This window comes from Coloeus monedula, assembly GCF_965178545.1.
Source record: "Coloeus monedula genome assembly, chromosome: 9".
NCBI lineage: Eukaryota > Metazoa > Chordata > Aves > Passeriformes > Corvidae > Coloeus > Coloeus monedula.
Window position 1 is genome coordinate 6,960,940 of NC_138789.1, and position 21,816 is coordinate 6,982,755.

Sequence of the window (21,816 nt, forward strand, 5' to 3'; positions counted from 1 at the left end):
AGTTTTGAAGGTGTGCTTGTTGAAAGCTGTAATGCAAGAGGAGCTCTGAAAAACAGTGCTGGACTGGCACTGTGATAACATCACCGGGGTTTATTGTGTGCTCCTGCTGCACAGGTGACAGCTGTGCAAATCACACTTTACTAATGGAGCGTTTACTTGCCTCATTATTGACTTTTGCTTAAACCTAGAGCTCTCATCTGTTAATAGCAGAAAGGTGTGAGGGGTCGAGCTGGGGAGTGAGAAGTTTGTGTTCCAGTGTAATGTGCCTCTTACCATTGAAGTCTTCTTTTCAGCACAGTGCCCTAATGATCTGATGGGACTGCAAGTGTAACTTGCTTGTAGTGGGGCTCACAATTTTATCTGGTGATTCTCCTCATGTGTACGTAAATCCCTTCAGAGATTGATACTAAAATAAACACTGTGTGTGTGCATTTTATAGCAGGAAGAAATGAAATTATTTGGGCACTGTTATAATCAGAACTGTTGTTCCAGGCATCTGACTGCAGAATGGAAAGTATGTTCCTAGGTATGGAGTACCTTGTTTGGAAGTGTCTTTGCTCTGTGATTAAGGTTGGGACAAAAGCTGCACTGGAACTCTTGGGCTCCTAAAAATGAAAATTGAATCTGCCCAGCTTACAGCTTGCTCAAGTTGAAGGTGGTGTATGCAAGCAGGGGCTCTGGTGTCTTATGCAAAACAACTGCTTGGCTCAATCAATTATTGAATATTTACCTTCTAAAATTATTTGAAAATCAGTGAACTGCTTTCATGCAGTATCTTCTAAAAGATTTGTCCTAGAAACTTCAAGTTTGTTTGTTTGTTATGCAAATGGTGTACTAAAGTGGCCTCTACCCCATCACGAGGTTGCCAGAGGTTGCTGTGTTGGTGTAGAAGACCCTGCCTGTTGCCTGAAATGTGCCTCCCTTGAGCACTTAATTTGAACTCTTTCTGAAATGTCTTTCTCTAACCTGCTATTAGTTCTTTTTAACTTTGATGTTCTTGCTGTGAGTCTTGTACAGAGTAGTTATTTTCGTGTCTTTAGTTCTCATTACTAATCCAGCTTTTGGGAAGTTCCGTGCCTCTTTCAAGGGGAGGACGCAGAGTGTCTTTTAGTTAACTCTGGAGGTACTGCAGCCGTCTGCCTGGAGAGGGCGTTATTTTTGTGCGTGAAAAAATTTAACCAATAACAGGGTAACCTAGAACTTGCTAGATCTAAAATCTTCCCTTGTAATTCTTGGTGGAAATACAGAACTGGTAAAACATACAGACTCATCCCAAAGCTTGGGTGAGTGAAAATGTTGATGTGAATGACAAACTGGATTGGAATATTAGTAAAAGGTTCCAGCAGTTCAAAAATTAACTCAGGTGCACAAAGGAATGGCAATGGCTTGGCTTGGTTTTGAAATGGCAACCAAGATACTGCTGAAATCTCTCATAGATGAAAAGCTTATTAAAAAGATATTATACAATATCTGGGAGGCGGTTGATAGTAGCTTTACAACGATCTGTGGTGAAATTTATGTTGCTAAACTTACAATAACATTCCCCTCCTTGGCACTGTTAAGCTGTGTTGCACTTAGGGTGGGTTTTTAGCATGCGGAGTTGGTGCAGAGCAGCTGCTGGTTCTGAGACTGCTGTTGCTATGCCTGTGTAGACAAGCGTATGAATTTAAGCAATGAAGGAAGTATTGAAAGGTGTGTAACTACACGCTCTAAAAGCCTTAAAATTTACTCAGTTGTGTGGCTGTTCTGTTGTTTTCCTGTAGTCTTTGTGGTTGGTAGCAGGTTTTATGGTGGCTTTTTTCTGGAATGTGTGCTCTTCTCCAAACTCTTGCATCAGAGAAAATAACTAGAGTTTGAGAATGCAGGGAGCTTCTCATAAGCTGCAGTCTTCACTCAGTATTGCAGAAATCTGTTTCCAAGAAACACTAGGAACTGCCTGTTCCTTTGAGCACTGCCAGAGGGACACCTTTTGGGGGTTGTGACTTCTGCCCTGCTTTAAGTGCCTGAAATAGGGCACCTGGATACTCCTTTCAAGAAAGAAGAGGTTTGTGTTTGTTTCAGTGCTACATTGGAACATGCATTTAATGTAGGTTGTTGTGTGTCTATTAGGGTCGCAGAGTCCTGTGAGGGTGCTCTTACCTCAGCAGACTTTTCCAGGAGAGAATGGGAGGCATGCTGGGAGCACTTTAAGCAAGGAATGGAGTTGGTTTCCGTTGTCTAACTTGGGACAACAGTAGACAGTCATAAACAAATAGTGTGTTCTCCCTCTGTCTTCTTGAATTTGATATCTGAGCATACCTTGGCTCAAGGCTGACTTTCTTCCTTGCCCCTCCCGGACTTACTGGAGTGTATCCACAATCTCCAGATCAGAGCAGAGGGTACAGATTCCCCTAGGCTAAAGGGGGGGGGATGCAGGACTACCCCTTCAGGCAGTAAATCAGTTAAATCTGATGAAGTATCTGGTGCTCCTGGAACCTCCTTTTGCAGTCTTTGCATGCTAATGGCATTTAAAATTCTGAAAGCCTTATTTTAAACCAATGGTTGGAATCTCATTGTCTGAAGCTATGAAATTCAGTATTGTCAGAAGTATCTTTGTGTTTGGCTCCTCTGAATAAGTGAAATAACTGTTTGGAGAGTACATTCTTTGCAAAGTGTGGGCAAGCTATTAAAAACTTAATTGTAAAATACCACGGAGTGGTAAAGGATATGCAGAAAAAAAGCTCAAATTTCAGATGTTTTGCATTTGGTTTTTTAAGCATGTGAATCAAGCTAGTGGTAGGAAATGAGGTGATACCAGTGCCTGGCTGGCAACATCCTTGCTTAGTCTTGATCTGTAGTTTTAGTTTTCAGCTTTTTTCTCCCTTAAAAGTCCACCATAACTTTCGAAATTATCTTAGTTAACACATGCTGCTCTTCTGTGGTAATAAATGGCTCCTTAAATGAATGGTGTTTTTTGCTTTGGGTTTTTTTGGTCTTTTTCTAACTTGTATTGAAAAAGAGGAATGGTTCTTCTTTGCATTTATCAAGATGTATTTGCACTTCATATGCAGAAATGAGTGTTGTGTCTGGGGAGGTTGTGCTGCAGCAGTTCAGTGTCTTGCGAGTGGCTTTCCCCCTGTGACTGGTTGAAATAATGTCCTGCTCTTCATTTTCTATGACATTTACTCTATTCCACAGGCCCTTTTAAATACAAGTCCCCCTGGCTGAACTGTTGGGAGAGAAAGATTGATTCCATTAAGTTGCTGGGGGAGAGAGGGAGGATTCCCTGCCTTTGCTGTTTTTCCAGTGTTGCTAGTGGCTGCAAGGCAGGTTCCTGCTGACTGGAGAGTTTGGTTGTGGATCTGCTGAGCTCCTCATTCCTGCAGAGTCTTTTTTCTTTGACATTTAGCTGGTGAAAGCAGTCACAGACCTGTAGGACTTGTTCAAGGCAAAAGGTATTTTGCTACCTTCCTTGCCCTTTCACAGCTTTTATTATTTAAACCTCATTAATCTGAAGTCAATTACTCTGTAATGAAGAAGATGATCTTCAACAAACAGGTGCCTCTTCCATGCTCACAGGCCTGTTCTGCTGGCTCTCTACCCCTGGCCCAAACCCTTCCTCTTGCACAGGCTTATCTGAACTGATCTGTGAATATTTTGAGTAGGGAATTGTCATGTGGCAGGCACGGTGACATCTTCATTCTCCCTCTTAGCTGTTGGACACTGGCACATCTGCACCTGTTGGTAATACAACCCTCTAAGATATGTCAGTGGTTACCGTGGAGGGAGACTGTTCCCTCTGCCTGCAGGGAGGGCTTGGAATTGGTACACTGGTGATAAATTCCTTTTATTTTCCCTTTGCTTAAAATTCTCTGTCTTGCAGGTGTCAAATGTAAACTGTTCTGAACTGCTTCACTCTCCAGTGTCCAGAAATAGGTCTTGTTTGGGGAAAATTTATGAAATTAATAATTTAGAGGACTGAACTGAAGCTGTGTGTCAGTGTTGTATGACGTCTTTGGAAAGGAAAGGCTAAGCCGTTTCTCTCTGGGAAGATCAAATGGTATAAAAACTCCTCTTACCTTCATTTTTTGGATTTTTTTTTTTTTTAGCTGTAGGTTGTATGATTAATTTTTCTTACCAGTTGTTTGTTTTCTACTTGATTTTTATGCCTGTCAGAACAGTTATCCATAGCTTCACTATCTCTGATAGTTTTCTGTGCCTCCTTTACAGTTACTTAGAGTTTCAGCCAAATCAGAAGTGGATGGTCCTTCACATGAAACCTGCCCTGCAATTTCAAAACCACCTGCACTTTTGAATTTCAGTGCGTTCCTTTCCAAAAGCAGAACAGCCATCAGCCAACCATGGCCAATTTATATAGCAATGAGTGTAGTGAACCATTCAGATAGGGGTGAGCAGCATTTCTGCTTCAGTGGGCAACCACAGCATGAGCCTGTCCTGAGAAAAGTAAAGATTCCCCCACCCACCCCTGCTCCTTTGTCTGAGCTTATAGCGTTTGCTTTTGGGTTTGTGCACATTAAGCTGGAAAGTTTGTAGTGTATTAGAGAAAATAGCTTTTAAACTGCATTAATGGTAGGACAAAGAGTCATGCGTAAGTTCCTTTGTTCTTGATGAGATTTAATAGCAGGTGGTGGTTTGAGTCATACTTACAAAAATGGAAAAATTGAAAACTTCTGTACCCATGTAAGTCAGCAACTGTGGGTTACCTGTTAGGAACAACCTCTTCATTAGAAGATCTACCTTGTACCTGAGACAGTATCTCTAGTGACTGATCTACAGCACTGTTTGGGAATTAGGTCTGCTTGGTTCTGAGTCAGCATTAAAATAATACTCCTGGGTCACAGGAAAGGGAAAGATAGATTAACAGATGCAGAAGCTGCTGTGCTTTCACTGGATGCACACTTCAAATTCATTAAACACAAGGGGAATTTTGCTCTCTGTAAATTAACACTTAGATTCTCATTTTTGTTGATTCTTTTTTTAATGGTTAACAGAGGTGCTGTGCCATTTGGCAATTTATTTTCATTATGTGGTCTATCCTTCCAGCTAAAGAAGCCTGCTGAATTAATATGCAAAATGTTAAAAGTCAGAAGAAAAACATACTGGTGGTGGTCTTGATAAGGTTATTAATTTGATTTCTCCCAGACTGGCTGGTCTCACATGGCCTGGCTTTCTGTGGGTTTGTGTTCTTAGTGCTCTGTCAGAGTTTGCTGGCAGTAGTTGAGTGATACATCCTGCAAGCTGCATGCTCTGCTGCAGTGGGGATCAGGTTTTCCTGTGGGTGCATGCACACACACAAAATGAGTTCTCAGTCCCCTCCCTAGCTTGGAGGCCTTTTGGGAGACTTGAGGCATCATGTTGGAGTTGGGAAGTAGACCAAGAAGAATTTAAGAAAATAAGCAAATAAGACATTGGACACAGATTATGTCAGAGTAGCTTAAATCTGAGCTGCCAAACTGCATTCTTCTAAAAACTGTGTTTTGCCCTAGTAAAGCCTGATTTCTTGCATGAGATCTCTCAGTATGTTAAGGCAAGAAATACATGCCTTCTGTGCTTTTTGTGCTAAAGCAGTTGTTAATGCATTTGTGAGGCTAGACTTTGTGTTTTAAAATGCTGATTCGCAGCCATTGCAATCTTTTCTTCTGCTCTGAAGGAGTTACTCTTGTTCTGTACAGCTTGCCCAAGATGCCCCCCAGAGTGGAAGCAAAATAGGAAACAAATGTGTGTGCCTGTGGCATGAAGGGGAGGGATGAGCTACAGTATGCTCGATAATTTTTGATGTTTCTGGTGTGTTTTTGTGAAGAATCAGGGAGTCCTTACATCTGTAAGGAGAGACCGTGGAATTAAGAGCATGAGAATTTCATCATTAAATGATTGAAACTCCTTTTCAGAAGTATAAATCACTTGAAGTATTTGTGTAACTAATTTTTCCAAGTGAGAGCTAGGTAGTAAGGCCATAGAAGTCTGGTAACATTTCATTCATGCTCTGAAATGAGCATCTTGTGCATAGGGTGACAGAGGTTTGATGGAAAACTCAATACGAGCAAGTAATTACATGATGGGATGGGAATTTAAGATGTGTGAGAAGCGTATGCCTTATTCTCAACTGAGATATGAGACTTTGTACCTGCTACAATATGTGTTATTACTCTTTTCATACCTTATATTCAGTTCTTTATTTTCCAGTAACTGCAGCTGCTTCTGCCTGAGTTGAAGGCTTTCATTTAGTATAGAAGAAAAGTGCTACCTCAAAGATAAGAGAAATTACTGTGGTGCTTTGGGGCTGAGACACACAGGTGGAGCACCTTATTTCCTCATCTCCGTAATAGTATGTCAGATCCCACAACTTCCTTGTCCACTGTCTCTTCTATGGTGAGAGTCCTAGAGTGGCTGATGCCTGCTGACAGTCCCTGCAGATATAGAAATATATATATATATATATGCATGAAACTTACAAAAAAATTTTTAGTACTTGTCTGTGGTCTGTTGTTGCATGGGTTCCTTCTTAGTGGAGGAGTTTACACTGCATGGACTTCCCAATAAAGTTGATATTCAAGTTTTTAAGAAAGCTGGTAATTCAGATTCCAAGCAATAGTGATCCCAGTTGTGTAAGTGAATCATGATGTATAATAATCTTACTGTTGTGATTAATGTTAAGGCTGTTTTATTTCTCAAAACTGTTTTCAGAAGGTTGCTGGATCCAGATTTTTCCATGCTATAGACCTCTCTCCCCTCTGAGGAGAATGTGGCTCTTTTTTTCAGGGTACAGGGTGATGTTTGTGTGGGCTCACAGGAGGTCATTCTGATCACCTGATTGTTATGTAAACGGTATTTCATTAATGGAAAATGTTTGTGTTTAAAGTGGTGGATAACTGGTGTTCCAGAATTGTTGAAGACTCCGTAAAAGCTCGTTAGTTTAATGTTCTGCTGGACTTAGTTGAAATCAGTGTGAAAACGTTTGGGCCTCCAAGCCTAATGGTTCACTGTGCAGATGCTCCCTAGGATGTGAAGACACCCTGTATGATAAGAAAGAAAAGATGCTGTTCTGGTACAAGTGTTTGTATAGGCAGTGGCTGCTTTTTTGCAGAAATAAATCCATTTCTACTGACAACCAAAGCTGTTGAAAAAAAATTACAAACAATTTTCAGAGGCTTTGCATGGTACTTATTAGTGTAACAATGTACATTTTTTAATGTACTTATTTTCTCTTAATTTTCTTAAATGTGCTTGATGATGTTGACTATACAAAATCTTCTCGGGTAGGCTTTGTACAGGGGAATAAGGAGATTTAGCTTGTTAGTCTGTGGCTTAAGTTTTTGCTTAGTAATAATTATTGGTAAAAATGTCTCATTGCTATGTGACAAAGGATGTAGTTGATTCAAATTGTTCCTTACTTGCAGTAACTAAACTAATTTGTATCATCTTTCACTTATTGATGTGGTGACACTGGCACCTGGTTTGGTGATACTTTTTTCTTTTGTAAGTAGTAAATTTGTAGTGTTTCTGTTGCTAACTTCTTGAAGTGAATCCTCACATGGATTATATGAATGAATATCCATGAACTGTACATGTGTATTTTTTAGATGCCTCATGGGAACAGCTGAAGAAGATTGAGGGAGACAATGCTAAGGGAATTCTAAAATTTCATTTTAAATAAAGAGGGGTTTTTTTTGTTGTTTGTTTGTTTGGTTTTTTTTTGTAGGCTTCCTGTTTGGAATGTCTTTTGTAAAGACAGTCTTTCATCAGCAGTGCAGTATGCTTCAGGTGATGCTTGTGCCCTGCCCAGTGAGGATGAAAATGTCCAGGAAAAGGTATGCTGCATACATCATGTTAATTACTCACTCTGACTTGATATTAAATTTTAAAATAAGATTCTTCATAGGGTCTTCTTGGCCAGAATGTTTAATGTAGTCAGTTGTTCTGTGAGTTGTGATATCTTCCCAAGTTTTTGTTTTCCTTTGCTTCATTTGTTGCAGTTATGCAACAATTCAGGTGGATAGTTTGGGGCAAGAGAAGGAATAAATAGTAAAGTTACTAGTGGCTTGGTTTTTCTTTTTTTGTTTAGGGGCCAGATGTTAGAAGTGGGCATCAGGAAAAGTGGGTGGCTCTGTAGAGCTCAAAATAGGAGGTGATGGGCTGGGTAAGTCTAGGCCCCATTATGCCAGTTCCATCTATGTTGTATTAAAAACAGCGTACAGATGATTGCTATCCTAAATAGAAGATTTAAGATTAATTGGTTCAAGTCAGTATTTATTGCTTTGTATTCCTTCTGTTCAATAAAAATAAGGCTAAAATATGTTTATGAAAGGTGTAATAAATGTGGTCCCTTTCATTTTTACTTTACTCAGCACTTTAGGTTGAGTGTAATTGTCCCACCCTGATTAACTCATTACAGGTTTCCGCATATTGCATTGCGTAGTGAGTTCCCAAGCTGTTGAGTCAGAAAGTCATGGTAATTTCATTTATTTATTTACCCAGGTACAGAATCAGTCCTATTCTAAATGTGGGTAGTATTGATATGTTGGTGTTCCTATTTCCTCCAGAAGTCTGTAGTAGTGTTAATCACGGTCCTCATTCCAAAAAAGCTTTTATATGCCACACCAAACTTGGAAATTTTGTGTTGAGCATTCTAGCTGACTCAAGTGGAGAGCTTCCTGGCCATAAAAAATCACTTTTAAGTATTGTAGGTTACTTAAGCATTTTAACAACTAGGGTAGCTGTATTTTTTGCCAGCTTGTACAGCCAAATAGCACTCAGTCCTATTCTTCTGGCTGCCTGCAAAAAAGTTGTGCTTGAATTTAATGTCTGATGCAATAATACTGGAAAGATTAAGTAAGCTTTGAGACTGGGAAGCCACTAGTGTGTGATTTCATACTCTGCAACATTCTTCTTTGCATTCTATTAATGTGGCTGCATTGTTAAGCAGATTTCTGAACTTAAAGCCAAAGATGTGAAAACTAATATGTTAGACTGTTGTTTTTACCCATTAAAGAACACCTCTTGGGCATATGAGAAATCTTAAGCAAGTGTCTATTACTTGTAATTAGGCTGCTGGAGCTGTCCTGCTCAAAAAGAGCAGTTCTGCAGCCCTTGATCAGTTTGCCTTAGATCAGTTGTCTCTCCCAGCCATTGATGCTATTTCATCTTAGGGACTTGGATGTGAGCTAATATTTGGGGTAAAATGTTGCTTAGTTGTCTCTAAGGTTTGTCAGCTCAGATTTGTAGCTCCTGATCTTCAGTGCATGCCTTAATGCTATCAAGTTAATATCATGTAGTGTTGTATAGCACAGCAGCCCACTTTGGATCTGTACACTGGCAGTATTTGGCCACGGGGATTTAGATAGCCCTTATAAAACAAGGTGGGTGTAAATTTTTACTGCATTTCTTGCTGTGTTTTAAAGTATTGCTCAAAAGCAACTTTTGTAGTTGCGTATTTTGTAGTCACAACTTTAAAAAGCTTGAAGGGCAAGTGTAAATGCTTGCTAGTTTTAGTCTGATGGGTTTAAAACTTTTCCCCTCAAGTGTTGATATTTTTTATTTTGTGAATTCACTGCACTTGTTGGTGAAGTTTTAGTTGTAGAAGAGCAGGTTGCTTTAAAAGGTTCTGGCAGATTTGTGTAATTACTGTAGTTCTCCTGATAAGACTGCTACAACTGAAATATGCCACGTGTTATTTTCTAATGGTTGTCTGATGCAAGTCATCTTAGATTCTTTTTTTTTTTTTTTTCCTCTCCTCTTTTGGTCCGCAAGAAGATTGGGGTAGGATTTGTCAACATGGGAAGTCATAGCAGAATGATGAACTTTCCTTAGCAAACAAACAGAATTATTGAAGACAATGCTAAAATGATCTTTTCAGGAAAGATTTAACTGAATTGTTTTAACTTGCTGTAGTCTTTGTGCAGATAAGATTTTTAACACAGGTGGGTAATGGTTCTGAAGATTAATGTAGCTTAGTTTCTTGATGTTTTGATGGTGGAAGAAGTGCTGTTATTCATTGTGTCCCAGAGGCAGCTCCTCTGGCTGAGCATAGAAGGCCTGTGTGACTGCAAACTTACTGTTGTTTTACCTTTAATATCCTAGGGGGAAGAGGCTGATCCCAGACTGGAGCCTGAGCATGCAGACTCAAGTACGCAGAGTTACTCTATGGAAGAGCTACTCAATGACTTGACAAAATCTGACCAGGCAAGGCTTTTATTTCGTTCACTGTCTTCATATAGTCTTCAAATGCTTCTTGGATTTCAGTCTTTCATTTTGGTTATCTAAAGTTCATAGTAACCATCTATCACATTTCACCTGTACACAGGGTTGCTGTCAGACTTGTTTCCAGTAAAAGAGAGCATGTGTGAGCTAACAGACCCTGCGTTTCCTATGTGCATAAATAATGAGTAATTTAGTATCTGTAGGTACTGACTAAAAACTTTCCAAGGTAAATTAAAATTGGATGTTGTAGGTATGGATGTCTATTTATAAATGAAACATAAAAAGTCTTTTTTCTGAGGTCTTTTTTTATAGATCAGACTTGGTGATTATAGCAGTCCATTTTAGCTTTGATCCTTCATGACTGCTATCAGTTTCATTTCCTTTGTTAAAATGGGAAAAGGGTTGAATTTCAGCTCTGTGCCATTGATACTGTTAAGTCAGTGCTTGGTGTTAAATATTACAAAACCCACTGTTAAAGATGATTTATTTGATTACATATTTTTATTTTGTATATTACAAGACAACATACATAGGACAGACATACTTCAGAATATTTATTTCATGGTTTGGGTGTTTAATTTTGTTAAATCTTCCAGACCTCTTCATGTTTAGTTAGATGACTTGGAGTAATCTAGCTATGGACAAGAGACTTTTGTACAATAGTATTTCCTTTTGCTGCAGGATGTAATCTGACCTGTTTCAGTGGTTATGTATACTTTCAGATTTACAAAGCCTTATTTTGAATGTGCTTATGAAAACTGAAGACCTAAAACAAATAAGTCTCAAGACTACTAAACACTTGAAAGTGAAAAATGATTTATCTCCTTGTTCACTTACAGCATGGAATAGGCTTTAAATAATTTTGGACCTCCATTGGAGTGATGAAATTGAAAGCCTTCTCCAAAATTTAGCTTAGGATGAAAATAGTACATTTTATTGTAATGGAGCATGCAAATAGAACTGTTTCTTTCGATTGCTGCAATATTCAAGCTGGTTTTCTCATGGCAGTCTCTATAGGAATGCATCATTAAGGAAGCTGTTGCACAGGCCTGCTCCAATTAATATTTTTACATTATTATGTCAGACTACAGAAGAGTATTGCAACTATCCCAGAGTAGCACAGAATGCCACCTTGGTCTTGGAAGAAACAAAATTAATTTCTGACAGAAATCTGAACTACTGAACTGTTAGAACTCCATACTAGATGTTATTGTATGAATGCTCTTATTACTCAGGTGTTGAAAAATGTATATTCACCTGGAATGTTTTTACAGACAACAGAAGTAAGTGAAACTAGCCATCCTGAAGTTGTGAGTCCACCTTCAGCAGATGTAAATGAAGCTTCCTCCAGCATAGTTCCAAGCACTGAAAACACTTCCAGTTCACCTACCTCAGAGATACCTCCAGTCTCACAGCCTGAGTAAGCTCTTTCAATTTTGTTGTTCTGGACTTTGAGAGAATATAGTTTACTCTTCTCTTGTTAAAATGTTTAGTAGGGATAAGATGGGACTGCTCTGCACAATTGTTTTGCTGGTTTATGGTGTCAGTGCTAATGGAGTGTGCCATCATTTACCGAGTGTGTGGATAAACAGTTGCATACTTTCATGAAGTGGAATACTATTGCCATGATCGGTTTCTAAGCTGCTGCTTTGAAAAAAAGCCAACATGCTTAGATAATCTGTACTATAAAAGCCCTCAGGGCTTTACCATTAGGATTTCTGCCCTTCACAAATGTGCTTTCACATCTGTGTCAACAAGCATTGAGGCTGCTTCAGCAATGGCCTCTGCTTTCAGTTAAGGAAGAACTCCGCAGAGTTTTATCTGCGGAGAGTTTCAACTTCTGGTATTAAGAGACTTGTGACAAAATAGCAAATTCTCGTACAAATGCAGTCAAGTCAATACTTAGTGTATTGCAGAGCTACCTCTGCTACAGGCAGCTTTCTGGAGTCCATGTACTTCATTTTGTTTCCCTTCTCTTGTGGGACATTGTGCTATCAAATGGGAACTAGTGTGGAAATGTGTGTGCATACTTGCAAGGATTTTCACAATGTTCTATTGGGCTTTTTAATGTGTTAAGGGAAGTTATGTTGTTCTGACTGCTGATAAAGATGGAGTATTTTATTAGATAAAAATTCAACACATTGAAAATGAAGTAGACTTGTCTTTGGTGGGTGTTTTGGGTTTTTTAAGAGTTCAGTCTTTCTGCTTTACCAAATTTAATTTCTTTACCATAGAAAAGGTACGGAAATTTTGTTTGCTGGCTGATCTTGCCTAGTCTGCCAGGGCTAACACTTAAATACATTTTGATACTTCATCAGTGTCTTTAATTGGAAGTCTTCCAAAATTTGCAGTTTTTATAAAGAAAAACTGGAATGTTGCTTCAGCCTGTTCTTTTTATAGCTTTTGTTGACTACTACACTGATTTGTTTGTGTAATGTGTTGTAAGCTCTACTGTTGTCACATCTTAGAAGGAGACAGGATGTTATTTTCCTTGAAACATTCAGCTGGTGTCTGGTAATTGTTGGAAATTGTCTGGCTGTCATAGCTGGGCAATACTGGAGTGGTGAACTCTGAAGACTTGAACTATGAAATGAATGAAAATAGAAACTTGGTTTGGAGCACCTGATGGATGAGTGAATGCTGGGCAGTGGTGTTGTGACACCAGTGCCATTTACAGGAAGAAAGGGCAGAACTGGTGTCGCAGAGAAGCATGTTTATACATTATTTCAAACTGCAGTTCAGCTTTCAATAGTCATAGGTGGTCTCTTACTGTACAGATTAATATCCAAACCATCTGTGGTCCAGCTCCATATTTAAACAAGATCTTTAAAAAGACATGGTTGCATTTGTTATCTTCAGGCATTTGTTATCTTTTTCCTGGTTTAGATGTTGATTCCTGGCAGTGTAACAAAGTCCAGCTCTCTCAGGTGTTACTGGCCTAAAAGAGCAGAACCTCTTAGTCAAAATATTTTGAAAGTATTTTTATTCCAAACAAGTTTTACTTTGTAATGAATCCTTTTTTAGAACAGCACTGAGTGTAACTTTTCTACCTAAATCTATTCTGAGGAAAAGTTACTGAAAAATAATCTGGGTTCTTTCTGTCTGGAAGTAAAGAACCTGCTGTGCAAAGTGAGCTTAATAATGCATTTTAAAAATTAAGGCAAATCAAGGTACCCAAAGGAGAGGGAGCACTACAGCTTTTAAGACTCACCTTCTGCCAAAATTAGTTACTTGAGGCCAGTCAGGTACACCCTGAGAGGAAGGAATTTTTAAGTTCATTCTTCTCCCATATTTTATTCATTTGATAATTGTTCATACTGTCACCTACCCACTGAAATGGAGAATATGTGGAGCTTTGCAGTTTTAAATGTAGTGGTCAGCCTTATTTAGTCAATAGAGAGTTGCATGCTCACCCAAACACTCTGCATCTCAGATGGAGGCCTTTTGGGGCATTCAGGGAAAATACTCCCTGTTTATAGCTAATAAATTCTTGTATTCATGTTTGTTAGATTTTGCTACGTAGCAAAAAGTCTTGAATACCTATGAGTTTTTTGTTTTATACCACAGGAAATTTATCATATGAAAGGTACTAAAATTGTCTCCCTGGGTTGGTTGCAGCTGCTTCTGTTGATAATTGTAGCAGTCAGAGAACCAAAAAGATCCCCTTTTAAGTTGCTGACATGCTGTTTGTGTTTTGGCAGCTCTGTCATGATATCGGATTAACCTAGTTTGCTGCTTACATTAAAGAAAGTTTACGTTGAAATTTAGAAGGCAGAGTAAAGCTTTTACTTAGATCTGGCTGTAGCCTGGATCAGCCTGAAAGTCATCCCTGTGCTGGAGAAGAGAGGACAGTCAGAAGTTATCAATTGAAAGATACTTCCGTCTTCCATCTGTCCATCTTCTTCTCCCCACCCATTCCATCATTCTTAAAGAGCATATGGGAGGCTTTCTGTTTGGTTTGTGCCTCAGGATTTGTCTGATGAGGTGTGCTCAGCCTTTCTGGGAGAGAGGATGTAAAGCAGTGGGCAGATGAGCTGGTTTGGGCTGTTGGTACAGCTTGGATAATGGTCTGCTGGGTTACCTGATTTTAATTACACTAGCAAAAAAAAGAAATAAATCTAGTAGAATGGAAGTCTGTCTGGCTTTGTTTTTATTGCCCTATTCTCCTCTAGTTTTAGCCAAGTTCTGTTCTGACTGCTGCCTCTTGACTTGGGAACATGAGAAGCTTTTAGTGAGGGAGCTCAGTCTTGTGCTTGTTTCCTTTGTTGAAAGGGAAAAGAAAATTGCTGGCAGCCAGGTAACTGTGAACCTGTTGTTAGTTTGTAGTGATTATGGGAAGAATTCTCCATTGCAGTGTTTGATAAGATGTTAGATGAGAGTTCAGGGAGATGAGAAGCCTGTTTTGAGCTCCTTTCTGGGACAAACAGGCTGGAAAAGGAAATTCTATTCTTTCATGGGTACAACTGAGAATGCAATACCACAAGTACAGCATACTTCATTTTTCTTAATTATTTCTGTGAGACTCTTACTTTATTAAAACTTTCAAATATCTTTGTGGTTGATTTTCAGGGTTACTTGTATTATCAGAAGGCTAAAAAAGCATGTTGTTTGTTTCCCTTCAGTGCAATAGAGAATTCCCATGCTGATATCCCTGTAGTCAGCTCTAGTGAAGCTGAGCAGTCAGAACCTGACTGTGATATTGGTGGGACACTTGAGGCTGACCCTCAGAGTGAGCCTTCCTCTTTTGTCAGTCCACCAGAGAGGTGAGTATCCAAGCAGGTTGTGTGTGACTCTGAATACTTTAAAGGTAGTTGTTCTTTTCTGTGCTGGCTTTGCAACAAATATTTGCATGTGCTTGCTTAATCTACATATTTGTGTGTGTTTAATTGCATGTGGCTGATCATGTTATAGATCCTGATACTCTAAACTTTCAGCCTTGCAGGCCAACATATAGAGAACATATCATCTTCACATGGCAAGGGCAAGAAGACAAAATCTGAGTTTGAGTCAAAAGTTTCAGCAGCTGAAAAGGCAGCGGATGAGCAAAAATCTGCTCTGAATGCTTCGGAGAACTTAAAAAGAGAGGTAAGCAGTGCTGGTATCCCCTCAGTACATACAGGAGCCTAAAGCGCTTCTTTAGGTTATCACCACTGAGAAGAAAAGTGGTGTGGTTTTATTCTGTCCCAGAAGTACTACTTGGCCCTTGTTAAAGTGGGATATGTAGCTAGTCAGGCCTTACATGCTTAACTATATGACTTTTTTCATGCTCTGATTGTGAGGTGCTTCCTAAAGCTTGTATTTTTAAAATACAGTGACTAAGGCCATGGCAATACCAGTTTTTGCTATTTTAGGATCATGTTTAAACTGTCATTTGGCAACTACCTTTAAAATATTGTCTACAAAATAACCTCTACACTTGAAATATCTACCAAAAAATTTTCACTCATCTGGTGGTGTGCTGAAAATGTGTTTGTACAAAAGAGAAGTTAATGAAATAGTTAATGAAATAGAATAACATACAGTTTAGTTGACAGGGGTTTTGCTTTGCCAGGCAAGTCCAAAACATTATTTCTGAGATACTTAAACATGGTTTCTTTAATGTTTAATCGTTCTGCTGGTTTTGAGATGTTCAGAAGTTCCAGGGAACCTCTGGAATTCTGTCATGACAAGCATTCATGTTTAAAGATTTTTGCTACAGGGAAAACTTTCTTCATTAGGAAGAGGAAAAGCAAAAATTGGGAAGAAAATGCAGGTGTTGGAGACAGAAGGCTTACATTTTATTTAAAATGTATTAGCTTAGCTGCAAAAATTGCCAGTATTTCAGTGGAATAATCTGTAATTCTGAGAGAAAATCATCACATGTTTTTTCTGGCTTATAATCTTGCTTGCATTGGCTCTAAGTTGTTAACACGGGTACAAGTGATGTGTCTGCCCTTGACTTGATCAGAGCATGCTTTGTTTTTTGAAGTTCATCTTTGTTTTCATTGTTGGTCCTGAAAAATATTCACAATTGGTGGTTGTTTCTTGTGCAGAAAGACTTTAAGAAGACAGGAGAAATTGACCCTACATCAGTAATAACTCCAAAGGACCCTGGAGACATTCCAACATTTGATGAATGGAAGAAGAAAGTCATGGAAGTGGAGAAAGAAAAGAGTAAGTTCAGGATTCATTAGTTTGGACTAAATACAGACCACTGTCATCTTGTACTAGAGCTGAATAGTGAGACTGTCTCAATTTGGAATGCAGCCTGGAACTTCATTTTTCTGCTAGAACTACAAAATTAATAGCCTTCATTATATAAAAGCAGTGAGCAGAAGTTCCTGACAGTGAAAATACAGTTTGTTTGTGTGGTTTGTTACAGGAGCAGTATTTTCTTGTTCCTAGGTCAGTCAATGCACCCTTCTGCTGTTGGCGGGCAGCATTCCACTAAAAAGGTCCAGAAAAACAGGAATAACTATGCGTCTGTAGAGTGTGGTGCCAAAATTCTGGCAGCAAATCCAGAGGCAAAGGTAAGCATTTACTAATTATTATTGTGCATTATGTTAGTGTACTGTTACGCAACAAGTAGCACAAAGTACACTTAACACTGATTTGTGAAGTTGTTATTCTACGTTTGGGTTTATTGGGATTTTAATTTATCAAAATAGGACATAAACAGTGATCTGTGCCTTTTTTAAGAGGGATTGCTATAGAGAACTTGATGTCTTTCTAAGTGAATTCAGAAAATGGGAGCAGAGTCTACTTCCTACAGAAATTAATACAACTTTGTTCAGTTGTTCAAAGAGCTCACCGTAGTAAATAATCTGTGTTTGCCCCAAAGTAGTATGGCATACTATGTCCTGGATATTATCTTGCTTAGAATGTTGTGAAACTTGATACTAGTCTAAAAACCTATTTTCAAACTTATTTTTGGAAAGAGGGGAAAAATCCTTGGTGTTGTTGGTATCTACCATGCCATTTAAAATACTAATTTTTTTCTTTATACAGAGCACTTCAGCTATTTTGATGGAAAACATGGACCTTTATATGCTCAATCCTTGCAGTACTAAAATCTGGTAGGTTCCTGAGGTTCACTTTTATGACAGGCGTGATTACAGTTTTCCGCTGCTGTGGGACTGAATGTGTCCTGTGGGACTGACTTGACCTTGGTGTGTTGCTGCTTGGAATGAGTGTGTGAGGAGCTTTGACAGAATTAGCACAAGATGTTTTATTATGTCTCCCATAGAAATGTAGCTCTTGTATTGAGAACTAATATTAAGGTGATATTTTTATTTACCTTAATATGTGAAAATTTTGCGTAATTATCATGGCAGATAAAGCACTTGAGCATTCAAATAAAGATTTTTGATTTCTTTCTCTGACTGTTAACTAATTGTAGGACAGGTGAACAGAATTTACCATATATTAATTGGTACTTCAGATGTGATTTAAATTATGTTTGCTGTCCTTGGTTTTTAGTTCTGTGACTTGGTGCCTTTGAGTACAAAATGGATGAAGCTCTTGTAGCTGCAGGTGCTACCTAGAGTTACTAAAGTTCAGGAAAGCACCACCAGTGATTCTTATGGTACAGCATTTTTGTAGTGTCCTCCTTATACCCAGTGGAGGATGTGGTAATGAGGTAAAGGGCTGAAGATTGTAACTGCAGAAGGAGAAGTCTTTTCTTAAAATATTTTCTTTTGTCTTTAAGGTTTGTTGTTGAGCTCTGTGAACCAGTCCAAGTAAAGCAGTTTGACATTGCAAATCATGAATTATTCTCTTCCACTCCTAAAGACTTTCTGGTGTCAATTAGTGACAGGTATGTAATCTAAACTCATCCTTCTGAATGAAAAAAATGAAATGATTACTAGATGCAAGGCTTTATTAAGCATGGGCTGTGTATGCTTGTTATTATGCAAAGTGTAATGTAGTGTGAAGTCACACGAATTTTTTGTTTTGTGTATATTGTCAGTTGCTAGCAGTTTTTTCCTTTGTCGCCTTAAAAATGAAAAGGAAAAATTTGTTGACAAGTAGCAGTGAAGGAGCAGAACTTATACAGTAGCTGGATAGTGGATGGCAGATTATAAAATGCCTTAATAAAATGCTGCTGAGGATTTGGGCTGTCTCCTCCCTTGTCATTCAGACCATTTTCACATGGTTTGAGCTGTCTTCAATGCTGAACTCTGTTCAAAAAGACACAAATTATTTTAAAAGAAACAAGAGCAGTATACTATTGAGAAATTGGAAGGGGTAAGAGTGCTACAGATTGGCCAGATGGCTGCTTAGAGGGTGGCTTTATGATGATTTAGGCAGTGTTGTGCCCCCACTGCTTTCTGCAGTGAGCAGATAATTCTGGTCTGTGAATGAGCAGGCATTCACAGTGCTTCAGAAAAAATCCCTTTCTTCTTGGGTGCCTAAAGCATGTAGGGTTAGACTTCCAACACTTGGTCTGTTGTGTAGTTCTAGCTCTGCTTTGCTCAGTTTTCTACTGCTTGCTTACAGTAATACAACCTGTCATGTGTTGTGTTCTTACCTGGGGTGGCTTCGTTGTAGACTGGCTGAATTTCAGTAATTGGATCAAGTCTGGGGTTTTGTGCTTCAAGAGCTTGCACACTGCTGTTAAGTGTGTGAGGAGGTTCTGCTGATGTTTTGTGTTGGGAACGTTGCTGCTATCTTGCAGCTGGAAAGAACAGAATGTATTTCTTCTCTGCAAAGGCATTAGGGGAAACTTTGGCAAATACCTGTAAACAGTGAGTTCCTGCATTTCATTACCTGACTCCATTGTTTCCTTTCTAGGTATCCAACAAACAAATGGATTAAATTAGGTACTTTCCATGCCAGAGATGAGAGAAATGTCCAGAGCTTTCCTCTGGATGAACAGATGTATGCAAAATATGTTAAGGTAACTTAATACTGCAAAAGCATCCATGCTTCTCAGGGAAGGAAGGGTTTGCTGGGCTTCCCCTGTATAACAGCATCCAGAGAAATGTGTTATCAAAGCCTACCTTACCATTAATTGCCCTTGGTTAATTAGTGGCCCCAACTGGGGTTGTCTGTGTACTAAATTCTTGTCACAGTAATGAGCCTATTACCTTCCTCACTTTGGTAATTGAGAGGATCTTGGGAAGCCCCTTGCATCCAAGTACATACTTAGTTGACACCTGAATTAAGAAAAATCTAGACAATGTTCTGTTCTATTTGACTTAACCAACTGTCCCCTGAATGTAAGATCAGAAGAATCTTGACCTATTTTGTTGCTTGGCTGTACCTGCTTTGCATATATACACATATCTGTATCTATTTAGATAGATATATGTATATACACACACACACACTGCACACTCACTCTCTGGAGCAAAATCAGGATATGCATATTTATTGGTATTTTTTACTGTGTTGTACTGTACACTTCAGTGAATCTGAAAGTGTAAGTGGTTGAACCTTGGTTCTCATTATAGACTCCAAGTGCAGTTTTGCAGTTATTCAGTCATAACTCTGACTCTGGCAAATTATTTATGCTCACTGCTGCTGGAGCATTGCCATGATACCTCCACCTTCAAAATAGTTTGCATTAAACTATCTTTACTTGGGAGACTCAAAGGGAATAAAACTCCATAAATAATTAATGTGGTGCGTGAACTTGGATAAAAGCTTTTGTGAAAATTTTGGATTGTGGCGAAGGTTTGAATTCAAATAAAATACAGACCTTTTAGGTCCTCTTCAGTGATGCGTTACCTTCCAATTATGGTATTGCTGGAAAAAAAAAAAAATTAGTTTGTGCTCCTTTATTATGCTTTGTGCTTTTATGAAGAAGTAGCTATGAATGATAATTGTCTAACCTCTCTACCCAGAAATTCTGCATGAGTCACAGAATAGAGATTTCATTTATTTTTAATTCTGTTTTCTGGCTGAATTAATGCCTTAAGGTAGCTGCCATTGTCACTGAAGTTGCAGAATTCCAGTAGATGCTGCAGCACTTAGTCCCTTGGTGGATACAGTGCTCTGCCTTGAGTAATACAGCATGGTAAAATTTCCAAAGGTTTGTTCTTGTAATGTTTTCACTTTAAAGTGCAAAAAGTAAACAAGTTCTGAGTATGTCTAGTCTACAGAAGGAGTCTAAAACGTTTTCAAAAAGTAAAATTTTTTGAAGTAGCTTACTGAACTTGTATCAAAAACGGTGGAATTTTTTGTAAACGTGATTTTATGGGAATATTTGTCTTGGTCTCACTTGCAGATTACTCCAGTGCTTCAGTGATAGTGTCTACATAGTGGTTGAATTAATGCATTCTACACTTGCAAATTAATTCAGATTAAGTAAATACCAGTGTGTAGTCAAGGTTGCACTAGAAAGACAAAGATGACTGAAGCTTTCAAGTCTGTCATCAGCTGCTCTATTTCTTGCAGTTGTGCTTCTCTAAATTGAAGTATTTTGTACTGAATTGAAGCAGCGGCAGTACATACAGAGTGCATGCTACATGGGTTTGTTTCTCCTTTTGAGTCACTTTCTGTAATCTATGCTCTTGAAGGGGAAAAATACACTTAGTACCTTTAACACACTTCAGTATTCTATCTGCAGTCATGCTGTCCTGAAAAATTGAATAACTTAAATTCCCTAATAAACACTTGTTGCATGTTACCTTCAATCTGCAAGGTACAAGGGCTAAATGAAATCTTGCTACCCAAGGCAGATGAAGTAGTATTACAACTTAATCCTTCACAGCTTGTCATCTTAGGCATTTATAGTACTGAATTAAACCCAGCAGGACTCTGTAGTTGCCTGTGGCATGTGTTCAGCCTTTGTACTGACATCTACTTTTTTTTTTTATTTCCTTTCTCTCGCTTCAGATGTTCATCAAGTACATAAAGGTTAGCAACCTCTTCTTTTGGAGTGATGGATGCATGGGGCTGGGGGTGTTCTCTGCTGCGGCTCAGCTCTTTAATGCATGGCAAGAGTAAATCTTTGGTTTCTTCTGCTGTGGGCAATCTGCAACTCCCTTGAGTAAACAAAACTTGGAATTTCAAGATTGAATGTAGATGTTAAGTGAACTCTTGATTCTGTGAGTCTTTGAGGTTTTATTTTAAGTACCTTTTATTCTTTAGGTGGAGTTGATATCACACTTTGGATCAGAACATTTTTGTCCTTTAAGTCTTATAAGGTAATACTTTGTGTTTTGCTTAGTCTTTCTACCTCCTTGCAATGAGGATTAGTGTGTTTTCATAATAGTTGGGCAACAATTCCAATTTTCAATTGCAATTATTTGTAAGTATTGTGAATTGAAGTAGTTGCCTGACTTGCCTTCTGTGTAGTGTCTTTCACATCTGTTTAAAGAAGCTTTGAGTCTTTTTATTTGCTTCTCCAGTATGTAAGGAACAGTTTATATTGGGGGGGGGAGGGGAGGAAACAGGAGCCTTGAGCAGCTTTACAGCAGGACATGAGCATTTCCAGGCTGACCAAGCAAAACGGGGAGCAAGTGGTGAACTAAAAAGAGCAGGTGTGGTGAGTGCTGTGTTGCTTGGTGCCACAGGTGCATGCAGTCAGTAATGCTTGGAATGTCTGAGTAGAAACACCTGTGAATTTGTAATTCAGAGAATCATCACCCTCTGTACTGCTCCTAAAAAACGGGTTTTGAACCTGGGAGGTCT

The 21,816-nt window shown here is 38.7% G+C and overlaps 1 protein-coding gene across 3 annotated transcripts in view; it reads left to right on the forward strand.

Moving 5' to 3' along the window:
- Window positions 1–21,816, forward strand: part of SUCO (SUN domain containing ossification factor) — a 40,242-nt gene that overhangs the window by 4,040 nt on the left and 14,386 nt on the right. For 2 of the 3 annotated variants that reach the window (XM_082287232.1, XM_082287233.1), the window contains exons 2-13: window positions 7,700–7,808; window positions 10,078–10,179; window positions 11,472–11,617; window positions 14,820–14,960; window positions 15,132–15,282; window positions 16,230–16,350; window positions 16,582–16,706; window positions 17,185–17,252; window positions 17,885–17,992; window positions 18,970–19,075; window positions 21,019–21,039; window positions 21,274–21,329. In XM_082287232.1, the coding sequence (XP_082143358.1) occupies window positions 7,700–7,808; window positions 10,078–10,179; window positions 11,472–11,617; window positions 14,820–14,960; window positions 15,132–15,282; window positions 16,230–16,350; window positions 16,582–16,706; window positions 17,185–17,252; window positions 17,885–17,992; window positions 18,970–19,075; window positions 21,019–21,039; window positions 21,274–21,329 (1,254 nt within the window). The remainder of the gene's footprint in view (window positions 1–7,699; window positions 7,809–10,077; window positions 10,180–11,471; window positions 11,618–14,819; window positions 14,961–15,131; window positions 15,283–16,229; window positions 16,351–16,581; window positions 16,707–17,184; window positions 17,253–17,884; window positions 17,993–18,969; window positions 19,076–21,018; window positions 21,040–21,273; window positions 21,330–21,816) is intronic. The other variant, XM_082287234.1, reaches the window with a different exon arrangement.